Source organism: Pelodiscus sinensis, chromosome 3, assembly GCF_049634645.1.
Source record: "Pelodiscus sinensis isolate JC-2024 chromosome 3, ASM4963464v1, whole genome shotgun sequence".
Lineage (NCBI taxonomy): Eukaryota > Metazoa > Chordata > Testudines > Trionychidae > Pelodiscus > Pelodiscus sinensis.
Window position 1 is genome coordinate 161,331,103 of NC_134713.1, and position 15,474 is coordinate 161,346,576.

The 15,474-nt window shown below is 41.9% G+C and overlaps 2 protein-coding genes across 7 annotated transcripts in view; one reads left to right on the top strand and one right to left on the bottom strand.

The window, feature by feature from the left end:
• BABAM2 (BRISC and BRCA1 A complex member 2) overlaps window positions 1–14,159 on the bottom strand; it is a 308,015-nt gene extending 293,856 nt beyond the window's left edge. The window contains exons 1-2 of one of the 3 annotated variants that reach the window (XM_075925373.1): window positions 13,805–13,901; window positions 9,214–9,369 (exon numbers count right to left, since the gene is read on the bottom strand). In XM_075925373.1, coding sequence (XP_075781488.1) covers window positions 9,214–9,341 — 128 coding nt within the window. In that variant the 5' untranslated portion in view covers window positions 9,342–9,369; window positions 13,805–13,901. Of the gene's footprint in view, window positions 1–9,213; window positions 9,370–13,744; window positions 13,902–14,072 lie in introns of those variants that run through there. The other 2 variants (XM_025181003.2, XM_006115618.4) reach the window with 2 other exon arrangements.
• The window catches only part of RBKS (ribokinase), a 129,439-nt gene continuing 127,980 nt past the window's right edge, over window positions 14,016–15,474 (top strand). Inside the window, exon 1 of one of the 4 annotated variants that reach the window (XM_075925378.1) lies at window positions 14,016–14,150. Coding sequence is in view for 3 of the 4 variants with exons in the window: in XM_075925375.1 (XP_075781490.1) it covers window positions 14,593–14,699 (107 nt within the window). In the remaining variant the exon portion in view is untranslated. The other 3 variants (XM_075925376.1, XM_075925375.1, XM_075925377.1) reach the window with 3 other exon arrangements.

Below are 15,474 nucleotides of genomic sequence, written 5' to 3' on the forward strand. Positions count from 1 at the left end.
TTTCTCGTCGTGGGGGTGAAGGTATTGCATATAGAACAATGAGAAGGAGAATGGCCTTCTCACAGCAACCTCAAGCAATGCACCTCTGTTTCAAAGGGTATGTCTACACTAGCTCATTAGTTCGAGCTAGGTAGGCAAATCAGGCAACCGGAGTTGCAAAGGAAGCCCGGGATTTAAATATCCCGGGCTTTATTTGCATGTTCACATATGGCTGCCATTTTTAAATCCCCCTTAGTTCGGATTAACTTTAAACTGCTGCATGTACCCGCGGGCAGTTCGTTCGAACTAAGGGGGATTTAAAAATGGTGGCTGGACGGGAACATGAAAATAAAGCCCGGGATATTTAAATCCTGGGCTTCATTTGCAACTCCGATTGCCTGATTTGCCTACCTCGCTCAAATTAACGAGCTAGTGTAGACATACCCTAAGGCAGGAAAACTACCAGGAAAAGAGGTAAACCTCTTGAACCCTGACTTAATTTTGACTTTTATTCTGATATAGTAGAACTAAGAATTCATGCTAGAGTGTAAAGATCCTCAGATGACAGGAAAGAAAATGAAAAACAAAAAACAATGACAGTTCTAGGAGCAATTCATTCAGAGGAATCTTGGTGTGAGAATCCCCTTATCCACCTGCTAAAATGACAGAGCCAGGTTTTATTGCCTTGCCCTCTCAAACATTCACAGTGGCAAGCAGAGGGAGTGCAGGAGAGTTCCAAAGGATAAGGCTACTATAAATTTCATCTGATGCAGGTTATACCCCTTAAACTTATTTTTAAGCTAAATTGGTTGAGCTCTTTGAGTCTATCACTATAAGACATGCTTTCTAATCCTTTAACCATTCTCATGACTCGTTTCTGAACCCTCTACATTTAGCAACATCATTCTTGAATTGTGGATGCCAGGACTACACATAGTATTCTAGCAGCCATCATAACCACAGCCAAATACAGAGGTAAAATTATCTCTCTTCTTTTAGTTAAGATTTCCTCTGCTTTTGTATCCAGTTCATGTGCATGAATATCAGCCCTTCAGGGTCAAGCTGCTGATCTCACCTCACCTGCACTTAAAACTCCTAAATGCATCTATTGATTAATGTGGCTGGCCTGACACTGAAAACAACAGCCAGCCTCTTCTGCCTCAATTTCACTGTTAAAAAAAAAAAATCACAGAACAGCCACTCAATATCACATCTGAGGCACAGGAAAAGGAATAATAAAGCCATGTGCAACATGGAATACGATGGGCTGAGAAGAGCTGGATGAGGAATTTTGCTAAACAGTGGTCCTTCTAAGTAAATTGATTTATTTTATTTACAAGGAAACTGAGGCAGAAGGCCAGCTTTCTTTTTTCTGGTCAGATATATCAATCATTTAAAAATCTTGAATACACTGACCACTTCTGGAATTTGCCCAGCAAATATTTAATCATGTTTATTTAAAAAAGTAATTAAATATCACTTGTCCAGATCAGTTATTTAACTAAGTGTACCTTGACTATTAGGCTATGTCTATACTCGCTGCTTCTTGCACGAGAAATATGCAAATGAGGTTAAGCATGGAATATATCTGAGCCTCACTTGCATATCTAATGAGCCGCCATTTTTGTAGAAGAGGCTCTTGAGCCAGAAGGAGCTGTCTACACTGCCCCTTCTTGCACAAGAAAAACCCTCTTGTGCAATGCCGTTACGCCGATTATTTTCAGGAATAACGGCATTGCACAAAAGCGTTTTTCTTGCGCAAGAAGGGGCAGTGTAGACAGCTCCTTCTGGTGCAAGAGTCTCTTCTGCAAAAATAGCAGCTCATTAGGTATGCAAATGAGGCTTGGCAATATTCCACACTTAGCCTCATTTGAATATTTCTCACGCAAGAAGTTGTGAGTGTAGACATAGCCTTATGGTTTTCATAGTCCATCATTGGAAGGCTCTTTAACAGCCACCTTTGCACAAGATAGGAAGACTTTTATAACAGGAACTTTTTCTGAACAGTGCTGCTCCATATAGAGAAGAAGGAAGACAACCTTAATAGTAGGAAGCCCTTGGGAGGTATCTCTAGTACATTAATAAAAGTCTGATTTTTAAAAAGGGTTGAATGAGTCAACTAAAATAAATAAATAAAAAATCCTCTCCGTGTAACAATCAGGACAAAAAGTATTTAGCAGGCAGATTTAGTGATATATCAAGTCAAAATCTCTTTAACCAGACTACATCAGTCCAATTGGTACTCCCACAAATAGCTTACTCTCATTGTTGAAGTGCATATCTGGCTGAAACAATATTCAACATTTGTAAGGTCAGACAAGAGGAAGCCTCTCATTTTACTAACTTAAAGATTTCAACATAAATATATTCCAGACAAGATTTAAGGTGAATTAAGATCCAGAAAGAGAGAAGTAAGTGGTCTTTCATGTAGCTGTTAAACCACAGACCCCAGGCTAACACAGAAATGGCAGTTACTAACCATAATTCATTTCAATGTTCTAATTTTCTTCTTAAACCTTATAAACACTTGCCTTTTTATTTACTTACCTTCAGTTCAAACAACACTCTTTTTTCTTTCAGTAAGTTTGGCCACACACGTGGGATGCTGGCGTAGCCCCCGTCCACAGGGAGCTCGGACCCCTACAGACAGGTGCTGCTGACACAGAGCAACCTCTGTCCACGGTGAGCCCAAGAATGCCAAGGCAGAGGCTGGTCTGTGGAAGCTTGGAACTCCTGCAGATAGGGGCTTCTGCTGTGCTATATCAGAGGCAGCAGCATGGGGCAGCAAGCAGGAGCCGGTCTGTGTGAGGAGCCTGTTTTTAAACTGGTTCCCGCTTGCCACCCCACACAGCAGCCTCTGATACTGAGGCAGCAGCACAGAGTAGCAGGGGGCTCCCTGGGAGTGGGGCTGGGAGTGCACTGGCTGCTGGCCCCCGCCCCCAGGGACTATCAAATAATCGTGTAACTGATAATATTTGGTGCAGTTACATGGTTATTTGGTGGCTAACTACTGTTAGAGTGAGGCCTTGTGAGTATCCATCCTGGTCAGAAGTCTTTGGAACTGTGGTTGATATGTTATTGAGGTGGTACATAGGAGCTCAATCAATGTTGATTTGTAAGGACTGCATGATGTTTCAATTTTACGAACTTCATCACGGAATACAGCAATTCACAGAAGTATATTGTGCCAAAAACTGAAATGAGTCACACACTAGTCTTCTTGAGTTAAAGATAGATACTTCATTCCTGGAATTGCTTCCAGAACTCAACTGTAGACTGTGATTTATGTATCATCTTTAGAGTATGGTCTGCCTGGCATTCCAATAGTTTCTTTTCTGTAGTGGATGTTTCTGTAACTATGGTTTTGGGAATCAAACAGCTGTCACTGATTAAATCAACCATGTTTACAAAAAGATGAAGCAGGATCTCAACTTCTTCAGGTCTTCAAACCTGGCCTGAAAGTCATCGAGCAGTCCTTGTAACTTACCTCTGGATTCCTCAATTTTGTGATCTTCGACTTTGATTTCAGGGAATGTATTTATCCTACCATTGAGATGAGGAAAAGTGGGTGAAATCTCTTGACACTATATTTCTTTGCAGAAGTTTTAACTTGTTCTGGAAGCTGAAGACAGTATCAGTGAAAAACACCAGATCTTGCATCCATTGGTTATCTTTCAATTGTGTATAGGACTTTTCCTTTTTCCCTCTCCCCATGAAAAGCACTGATAGATTCCAGCAGTTCCACAATAAGGATGTTAAGAGGCAGGAAAATTTTATCGACTACATGATTAGTTGATCAGGAAAGGCTTCCTCAGTCCCGGCTTGCACTGGGTTCGGGAGCTACCCGCACTGAGGCTCTGCAGTTTAAATGTAGTAAGAACTGGGCACACAGGCAGCCCAGCTCTTACTACATTTAAACTGCAGAGGTGCAGTGGCAGTAGGTCCTGGTCCTGGCGCAAGCTGGGACTGAGCCAGGATTGCTCAATCCTGGCTCGTGTCAGGTCCAGCAGCCCCTGTCCACCAGGGGTCCATTGAGGAGCTGGGACCCCTTGCAGACAGGAGCTGCTGCTGCAAAGCAGCCCCTGTCCACAGCAGCCTGGGCTGGCTGTGGGCAGAGGCTACGCGGCAGCCGCCCCTGTTCATGGCCAGCCCACAGCATAGGGCCCACAGCATGGGGCAGCAGTTGGGTCCTTGGGAGCAGAGCTAGAAGATGGGAGTGGGGTCGGAAGCTGGCTTAAAAACTGGACTGCAGAGCACACTGGCTTCCAGGGAATCAGCTGCTGTCCTGTGCTGCAAGCTCTGCAGTATATAGCTTATACTGCAGTGCAGCCAGTTCCCCAGGACTGGGGCCAGAAGATGGGAACTGACTTTTAGCATGCACTGGCTACTGGTTCCACTCCTGGGGAGTTGGCTGCACTGTGGGCTCTGCTGTATAAGCTTTATACAGCACAGCCCACATTAGGTAACTGACCTCTAAGATTTTTAACGTTTACACGGTTATCTAATTAACTGCTTTTTTAACATCCATAATTGATATAATTATGTCACACACAGAAGACTATTATACAGAGTTCAAACCATGTCCAAATAGTTCTGCTCTTAAAACTCTGCCTGGCTGTAAGACCTCCAACTAACCAAAACAAATAAAATAGTAATAATATTAAGTAAATTAAAAGCCTTGTAGTATGATCGGAAGCTCGCCATCATTGAGCTCTGATAGACAATCAAGGAAAACACGTTCCACAGGCAAAGACCCTCTACTGAAAATATTCTTCCATCAACCTCAGAACCACAAGTGCTTGAGGCCAGAGGCTTTGACTTAATAGGAGATAGAAAAGACTGTAGCCTCTTAAATAACTGGGTCCCAGAACACATAAGGATTCAAAGAAAGGCTTTCACGTGGAAGATGATTTTCAATTTCTCCATTAATCTGGTTTATAACTGACTTTCCCCATTCACATTCTATGCTCTACTTAAATATTGAACTCAATGAAAAATGCCTTCAGCCACATCTTATTACATGATCTGTAAAACACAGCAAGATTTAGAAGAGTCAACACATCAAAGAATGACCTCCAAAAACTCAGTGCTATAAGATGTGGGGTTAATTCTAGGGATGCTCGATACAGTGTAACAGAATAGTCGTGTAAATACAGAAAATATCGGTTACATGACTATTCAATAGTGCCTGGGGCAGGGCCAGCAGCCAGTGCACTCCTGGCTCCACTCCCAGGGGGCCCCCTTCTACCTCACGCTCCTACCTCTGTATCCGAGGCAGCAGCATGGGGTTCCAGGTGAAGCCAGTCCATGAGGGGAGCCAATTTAAAAACCAGCTCCGCTTGCAGACTGTCTGCCTGCTGCTCTGCACTGTTGCCTCTGACACAGACAGCAGCATGGTATGGCAGCAGTCCCTGTCCATGGGGATCTGTGCTTCCAATGGACAGAGGCAGCAGTGGGGGCAGGGAGGGCAGGTGGCAATGCAGAGCCAGTGTTGGGGGGGGAAAACAGCTTGTAAATCGACTCCCCCAAGCACTGGCTCCTACCTGCTCCTCTCCCCACCGCTGCACTAGGCAGCAAGGGTGAGGGCATGTGGGTCTGTCAAGTGAATACACATGGGGAGCTGGCCTGAAAGCCAGCTTCCCATGTATATCAGCTCCAACCTATCCCCTACACCCTCCACACTGCTACCTCTCTATCAGAGGCAGCAGCATGAGAGTGGGTGGCAGGGGAGTCTGCTTAAAGCCAGCAACTCATGGGCACCGGCTCCCTCTCCCCCACTCCTTGCTACTTCTGATAATGGGGGGGAAATGCATGTAGTCAAAAGATTAACTGATAAGCCTAGGCTTATCGGTTAATTGTATAGTCGACTACACGTTGACATCCCTAGTTGCACCAGGATGCTTCCCCAGGTAATTAATGAATTGATAACCCATCAAAGTGTTAAGTGTGTCGATTCATTCAAATCCTTTTTGAAGAGTAGGGCTTTTATTAATACACTAGAGATGCCTTTTTAACACCAAAACTGATGCTGTTGGAAGTGACATCCTTTGGATGTGTAATAATATCAAGGACCTATTTTTGTTCATTGAGGAGTCCCTGGCACTTTTCACAAGGACAAAGATGTGAGTATTAGTGAGAGTGCAAAATTCTAATTAGTGTAAATATGTACTTCCTACTTAAATTCTTCCTGTAATTTCATTAGGAATGCAGCATTATTCCTCTCTTCCTGTTATGTAGTGTTTCTGAGCACTATTAAGTACTTCCCACAATCCACTCCAAAGATATCCACATTTCAACAATAGGCAAAGTGATCCCTATATGTAGGGCCAGATCCTGAAGGCCCTATTCACATAAATGAAGGTATTAGATTCATGCGAACAGACTGTATATCTGTACATTGGTAACACATTTTGCATTATGCAGCTGTAAAAAAAATGATTAAAAAAAACACATATACATACAAGTGCTGCAGGAAAAAAAACCAAAGGGCTTTCCCTACCATGACACTCCTCCACTCCCAAGCAGCATGAATTAACATACCATTATATTTTATCTGGCAAACCCGATCACTTCTGCATATCTGTTCTTTACTGAAGTATGCAAAACATGGAAAAACCTTAAATTTACCAAGTACCAGAGGGGTTGCCGTGTTAGTCTGGATCTGCAAAAGCGACAAGGAGTCCTGTAGCACCTTTTAGACTAACAGAAATATTGGAGAATAAGCTTTCGTGGGCAAAGACCCACTTCATCAGATGCATGTGACGAAGTGGGTCTTTGACCATGAAAGCTTATGCTCCAATACATCTGTTAGTCTATAAGGTGCTACAGAACTCCTTGTCACTTAAATGTACCATGAACCTAGACAGTAAATTTGGAAAAGTAAATGGTAAATATGTTCTTTACTGGAAACATCTAATACATGACTTGACTTCAAAAACGCACTATGATTAAAAACACTTTTTTGATTTTATTGCCCATTTATAACTCCAAATTGATTGAAATGATAAAATTTAAACTTAGAGCTTGATTCTGCAGCTTTAAAGTCAATGGAAAAATTCCCTTTCACTTCAATGGAAGGAGGATAAAACCCATAATTCCAAAATGTTGATGAAAATCTCAGTTAGTGTTATGACTATCCCATAACATTAATAAAAATATGCAATGTCTTGTATATGCTACAAGTATTCAAAACTCTACCACTACGAACATTGTTAACCCTAATTCATAAAAACCTATAAGAATTGGATGGCTGGTAAAAAGATAAGAATTCATTCGTATTTTGGTCATGTGCAATCCACATATTTTAGATAAACAGTCTGACACCAACACTCCCTTCCCCCCGCCAAGCAGATCTCTGAACACTGTAGAAAGGTGCCTATACACTTCTATTATCTACGCTCGTAGTCACTGAAATGAACACGATGAAATTTTAGGGTCACAGAAGTTATTCTAGAGATTTTCTTTTCTGTTACATGTTTTACTATGCTTTTAAATGTTGTCAATCTATGCAGTAGGTAGAGCTTTATTATTATTACTATGAATTCTTGTGTGTCTTGTAATAAACACATCCATGGCAATGTTTTGACAGAGACATCATGTGTCCACAACTTTGTTAACTGTTTTATTTACAGTTCTGATCTCTATTTTTTAATTTAAATTTTGATTTTTGAAATTGCTACATTTACAGGAAAACTAGAAATGTTTCCTCCACTGAGACTTCAAAAATTTCTGTTTAATTAGTCATTTCCAAACATTCAAGCATCAGGTTCAAATGCTTCTTCCTCACTTTCAACACTCACTTTAACATTAGGTCTGAACCAGCACTAGCAAAATAAAAAATGGAATTCTGTAACTGACGTCAATGGAAACAAAAGCAGTCCCCATCTACAGCTCTTCTCTTATTTTCCTCCTATTTGTGCCCAGTCTTCACTCCTAATGACTCCTTTTGTTCATGTCACCACCTACGCTTGAAACAGCCTCCCATCTAGGCACTCTGTGTTCTTCCTCTCCTCCTCCAAATCCCTCTACTTTTACAAAACCTTCAAACTTTCTTCTCATCACTCCAGATGTCTCCATGCCATTTTGTACTTGTAACTGTATCCCATTATATCTATTGTTAGATCATAAGAAAAGAACTCACAGGGAATTTATCTTTTCTATATTTCTTTAGTGCCATGCACAGTGTTCTATTGATATTTCTATCACTATTGATAACATACTTTTAAGCACCATAAGTAAATTACAAGTTGAACCTCTGTAGTCCGGCACTCTCTGGTCCAGCAATATCCGTGATCTGTCATGATTTTAGTTAGCTGGATGTCCACTTATCACGAGTGTGGCTACATTTCCCATAGTCCCATATAGTTTATTTACAGCAACCAGTCCTGGCGCTCAGTGTTCAGTGCTGTTATTTAGCTCTAATTTACCCCTAAATGTCTTCTAAGAGCCCAGTAATCAGTGGAAATATTGATATCGCTGCTAAAACCTTGATCTCCCATGGTTTGGCTAATTCTCTGGTTTGGAACTGACCAGGTCCCAAGGGTGCTGGACTAAAGAGGCTCAACCTGTATCATGTTGCAGATATAATGTATCTTGCAAAATCAAGTATCCATCTTCCTTACTCCCTTTTGCCTAATGTCAATTGTTATGTTAGATCCTGTTTAACCAAGGTTGTAAAGGGACAGAAAGTGCATCTTTACTATCTCAGTAGAGATATAGAGTTTCCCAAGTACTCATAATAATAAAAATTAAAAGCAGTTATGAATATAGCAATTTAGTAAACCCTACGCAAATGGATGTCCCTGCTGATAATTGGCAAAGATTATGAATATATCTTACTGACTTCTTGAGAGAAATCAGCCTGGAAGCAAGAGTTATTCTTCCTCCCTTACAGCATGGAATGTCAAGTTCATGGCCAGAAGCAAGACTATTCAAGTTTATCTTAATCCAGAGCATTAAATATCCATGTCAGAATGAGAAAGCAAGCATATGACAAAATTTTCACAACTCTGGCTTGTCTGCTTAAGGATAGTATTATCAAGATGAAAATACTTTAGGAAAAAAGCTATAGCCAACAGCACAATAGTTAAAATCACAAATATTAGAGAACGGTAATGGAGGACAAAAGAAATCTAATTAATCTCTCTGCTCCATTATAATAAATAACGATAGAATAAAATTAGGACTTTAACTAAAAACATATGGCATTCTCAAATAAATTATTAAAATACTTACCCGGATTTCAGGTCTGTAATTCTTAGACAGTTAGTAGCATCCAGTCCTACTTTTCCATTTCTAACCACATTGGAAATGAATGGAGAAAGTGCTGGTGAAATTCTGTTCAAGGCAACTTCAGGAGACATTATCTCTTCTTTCCTGCTGGACTCAACTCTGCATGGGAAAAAGCCAGAAATTCCCATACAATGTAAGTAACTCAAAGAAAGAATGTGGATACTAACATTTAAAAAAAAAGTAATAAATTTGATGCATTGGGGTGGGTAATTAGTTTTCTAACATAGTGATGAACTCAAACATTAAGGAATGTTCCATAATTATAAACAGACTGAAGTACATACCAGTTTATAAGTAAGGAAAATGAACAGAATTTGATCTTAATAATGGCAAATAGCTTGATCAGGAAGGTTACTCACTGAATCACAACAAAATAATGGAACCTTTTACTAGAAATCCAATCCGTATCATTAAGCCAAATCATCTGAAACGGACCAGCCTAACTTCTAAAAACATAGCAATGTTTATAACCCTTGCAAATTAAACGTCCATAAGTGCAAATGTTGACCAAACTGAAGTCAATGGGAATTTTGCTATTAACTGCAATGGGATTGGAAAAGGCCCTCTATGAATATCTTCATATGAAATTTCCAATGTAAACAAAAGGTCAGAAAAATAGATTAATTTCACTACTACAGCTGATATAACCAGGGCTGATGTCCTTTTTCCAATTCTATTTCTTCACTAAATATCTGTTTGTCACTTATTAGTAACAAATATTATGCTTATCACCCAAAGATCAAATTTCATTTTTATAAAGATGTCACTATTCTCATTTTAAAGATGGGGAAACTGAAGCTCAAAGACATAAGGGTAAAATTTTCAGGCGTGCCTACATGACTTGGGTGCCTAAGTCCAATTGAAAGTCAATGTAATTTAGGTGCCTAGGATATTTAGGTGGTTTTGAGAATTTACCCTTATCGAGTGACACTTATGGGTAACTGATTAACTGGTGGCTTGGCTCACATCGGGCAGCCACCCACCCGCTGTAGGTCAGGGACTGCTCCTGCCCGACCAAATCCATTGTGCTGTGGGTGGGGGGCATCCCAGCTGGGCCAGGCCAGAGCAGCTCCTCACCCGCGGTGCGGTGGCCCTGGCCCAGCTGGAGCAGCTCCCCACCCACTGTGTGATTGACCTGGCTTGTTAAAAGAAACTGCGAGCCTGCAGGGTGGCGGGCTTGGTCCAGTTGGAGCAGCTCTGAGCCTGTGGTATGGCGGGCTCAGCCTGGCTGGAGCAGATCTGAGCCTGCAGTGTGGCCCGGGGCCAGAGCCGACTCCTGTCCCTGGTGTGGCAGGCTTGGCATGGCCAGAGTACCCTGCAGCATAGCATGCCTGGACAGTCTGGAGCAGCCCCCTGCCTGCGGCGTGCCACAGGCAAGACAGGCTGCTCCCAGGGTAAATGGTTCAACCTAGCAATTAACCGGTTAATATTTTAAACGATAATTAACATCCCTAGTTCACATATACAAAGGTATCTGCAGATACCAAATACACAAAGATTAAGCCTGAGATTGGGGGGGAGAGGGGATCTAAAATTTCACCCTTGTCTCTGCTTTCATTTATGCTATTTTTCCTTCTCTTATCAATCCTGCTCCTTGTAACTGTTGGTACTGTGTGATACTTTTTTTTCCAGGGAACTAGACAAAGATTTGAATATAGCTGTATATGGACTGAATTCATCTATGAATTCTTATATATAAGAATTCATCTATAAAGAGAATAATTAGTTTCTTTCAGTAGAAATCTTCACAATATCAAGTTTTCACTTGTTTTAACATTCACCAATTTGAATCAAATCCCAATTACAAGCATTAGAAGGCAACTAATGGCTAATTCCTACAAATTGATAATTCCCTGTAATTGGTAGCAGTGTGAAACGTCTAATTTAAAAATTTAGCTTTTATGAAAGTAATTCACATGAAAATATAAATCTTCAAGAAACAAGAGCCTAAATTAGCACTTTTAAAACCATTGTATTAAAGGAAAAGCCTGGCACTTTATGACAACCAAGAGACAATGACATTAGCATCTATCTTATACAATTTCCTCAACTGAAAATCTTAAAATTGCCAGTGTGCTATTGTTCATGGCATTTCCAGAACGCACAACAACAAATATCTGTGACTGTTTTCTGCACAGCATGGACTATGTTCCCATAACCTCTTTGAAAGAAACATAGAAATACCCAGACATAAGTGTTGAGAAAAATAGTAGTATTCACTCATTTTCATACAATGTAAGAATTCATCTTTCTGCATAAAATAAAGGAAGCGAGTTCAGTTTTGACTTTGTATTATATGGATGATCTTTTTTTTTCTGATTATGGTTACCAACATAATCTTTGGTCACTTGAAGCTGAACCTACAAGCTTTCCACAATGAGTTTCAGGATCAGGCCCTTGAGCTTTGATTCACAAAATACAAGGATATTGTCAGAATAAAGGGTGAACAGCTCATACTCAATCTCCTCATCTTTTCTGATTAGAAGGTACAGCACATCATTTATTTTAGACCCACAGTTACTTCTGCACTACACAAGTGTGTTATTGCACTCTTTATCAATGCTGCACAATGCTTACAATACATACTATTAACTAAGTTTACAAATAATATTCAGATTTTGTAAGCAAGGATTTCACAAAATATAATGATTACAATATGTCAAATTTTAATTCACTCAAATGTTTTTCCCAATTTAATTCTTCTATAGTACTGTAAACAAAATCCAATAGTACTGAGTTAACCAAAGTAAAATGAAAGTGACCACACCAGTCAGATTTCACCAGTTAAAACAGAATATTTGAAAAAAGAAAACAATATGCATAAATGAGAAAATTATGAGTGGGAACTGCATCAGGCAGCATGAGGGATCCTAATATAAATGTACCCTTTCCTTCAACATGAATGCAGCATTATGGTTACTAGCTTTATGGATAGTAATCCATGTGAAACCACCAAAGAATTCTAAATTGGCAGGGGAGATGTATTTGATATGACTTTAAAATGTCCTTTCTACTTAATCTCAGATTTTATAATTTCCACCTCTCATTTACTCTACATGCTTATGTCCTTCATTTCAAGGATCTTTTATAACACACAATTTAAAAACTGACATTGTCCCAGTGTGGTCTTCTGATAAGCAATATGGTCCAGACCAGTGTTTCTCAACTAGTGGGACGAGTACTCTTAAAGGGACTTGAGAGAAGTCTGGGGGGTACGTTAACACAACTGAAATTTGGAGAAAACTAAATTTTTTAAAAAAAGTTTTACATCATTTTATTATTTTTGTACTTTTTACAACCAAAACTGTCATCGCCTGCCCAGCTACAATTAAGTTGTTTAAACAACTGTGTTGCAATGGTAGAAAAAAATTGTGTGTCTGAAAACTGTTTGTACTGGGGGTACTTACAATTTTATTTTTAAAAGGAGTACTTTATAATAAAAAAAAAGTTGAGAAACACTGGTCCAGACCACTATGTTACCTCTCCCACCTTCTTTTACAAGGTCTTGTTGGCATACTTTCCTTTGCAAGAATGGGAATTGTAGCTTATTATGTAGATGGCTTGCAAAGTGTCATGTCACTGAACAATACAATCCCAGATTTGCACGCAGGAAACAGAACACTACACCAGGGGTTCCCAAATAAGAGTTACTAAGGTTGACACTAATGAGCATAAAATGGAGCGCTGGCCTGTTGCTCATGCCCCTAACTTTAAAGGTGTGGGGACTGCAGAGATAATAGATCTTCAACATTCAATATTCCTCCTAATCCTAGACAAAGCCACTGGAATCAGGATGTTGCTTCACAGAATACCAGAACACTATAGCAGTGATCTATTTTCTTATCAGGATGGCTGCTGGGACCTATCAATTACAGAAGGGAAACACAGCAATCTAATACAATTGCTTTAAGCAAGGCTGCACATTAGAGGGCAAAACTCTCTGTGGCATGGGTTAGCTATTCCTGGTGTTTGTACAGCTCCTAGCACAGTAGGGTTCTGGTAAACTTCAGGGTCTCCTAGATGTCATTGCAATACACATAACAACAGGACCAGGCACTTCTGGAGACTCCAGCTTTGAATATAGAAACTCATCACCCTCACAAGCAGCTGAGATTAGGACAGTGCGTTGAATACTGAGACCTGTTGTCACCAAAGGCCATGCCTGAGATTAGACCAGTGCACCAGGAACCACTGCCTATCCCACTGTGAAACCCTTCACACCAGGATCTCGCTTGCCAACGGTGGGAAGAGGAGTCCAAAATGCTGGGCGCCCTCCTGCATCCACACTGGGCAGGGGTGTGTGGAGCATAAAAGCTGCATGGGGCAGCCTCTCCCATAGCTCCCCACCGTATCTATACCCCCAGAAGGAGAGGCCTGGGAGAAGACCCGCCCAATTACCCCGTTCCCCGCTCCCATCCCAGCCTGCTGGGGGCGCTACTCCCGCTGCTCCCTCCCCAGCGCTGCCTCCAGGTACCTGCAATCACTACGGGGCAGCAGAAAAAGCCTTGGCAACAGCCGCAGGCACGCGCCTTACCCCGGCACCCTCTGACCTACGGGCGCGCCCCCTGCCTGCGGCGTGCGCGCTCCTGGTCCGCTGTTACCGGGCGCACGAGAGCGAGATTTTGGGAGGGGGAAGGAGAATTTAGCGTAACCGTAGGGAGCTAGTGCACATGCCTGTATGAATATCCCCGTCTCCCAGTGCCGCAGCGAACAGGGAGTTGAGAGGGTGGTCATGGGGGGCGGAAAGGGGAAGGAGCGAGATAATGGCGGGACACTGCAGTCAGGCATTTGAGAGGAACAACCTCGGGCGGGTCGAAGGACCTCAATCTGTCGGACGGGCTGAGCTGCCTCCCCCTCCCCCTTCCTTTTCCCGTTGGCAGGTAACGAAGTTCCGGAAGTAGCTGCTCCGGCGCGGGTCAAAGTTCACAGAAGGGTGGCCCCGCTGCTGAGCCTAGCGCAGCACCCCAGGGCCTGGCCCTGCGCCTCTGTCCCGGGCTATGGCAGCTGCCAGTCAGGCTGAGGTGGTGGTGGTGGGATCCTGCATGACCGACCTGGTCAGGTTAGTACGTGGAGTCTCTCGCCTGGTGCGATGACAAGCGAGCGCCGTTCAGTGCCTGCGCCCGCCCCCTTTGCACGGGGGGGCTAGACTGAGGCGCAGAGTCCCACAGCGGGTCAAAAGCTGCAAGAGAACCCAGGAGTGTCGGCTCCCAGCCACAGATCGCAGTGGACTGGGGAAATCCTCTTCCCCCTCCAGCCTGAGGGAGAGATGCTCAATGCGCTGCTAAGCCGGTGTCAAGTTCCCTTCCTCCTGCGCGGGAGCGAATGAGGAGTTATTGGCCGAGTGTCATCAGGAGAGAAGCACCGAGCTGCCGGTCAGAAGGGAGGCTGGATGGAGAGGGAAGAATAGGAGTGAAGCAAAGAGTGTCGGGGTAGGAGAGGAGGCTGAGCACAGCAGTGTAAAGGAGCTGCTTAGAGGGTTGATTCTAGCTGATATCAGCCGTACAAATAAGTGTAGGGAGCATTGCCTTGAGAGGAATGCCTGAGGTTCAACCTCAGTGGCATCGTCTGTTAGTGCTTTGATCAGCCATCGATAGTAACTTTAGGACCGGGAAGATTCTAGGTTTTTTTCGATACATTCAGGCTGTTCAAAGTTCTCTTTGCCAGAAAGGCAAATTAAATTTTTCACTCAGACCATAGTAGTCTGTGAACCCTTTTGTAGACCCTGGCAAGCTTACCAAAAAGACAGTTTGGTTTACTCTTTTGAGAATAAATAAAGTATACAGACAAATCTTCAGTTCAAAGATGATTTTTCTCTGCCACATAAGCAAGAGAGAATGTAATGCACTAACCAAGCCAGAGTAAGGTCTATTAAACAAAGAGCTGTTGAAGAATTAGTTGTTGTGGGAAACACATTTGATTTGATTTTTAAAGTGGGAGATAGCCTCTCATGTTTTTACATCATGAGAATTTTTTTAAATGCTTGGTTCTTGAGGTTTACCTTCTGGTTTTTGAGCCATTGTGGTGCATTCAAGTCACATTTTTAAGTTTTTATGCACAATACAAAGGATAAAACCTTCCTTCTTAAAAATATGAAAGCTAAGATGCTTATGAAATCACTTGATTGCCACAGCAGGGGTTTTGTGATAAGCGCCAAATATCACAAGAGTTGCAATAAAATCACATGGTTTGGCATCCATGCAAAAA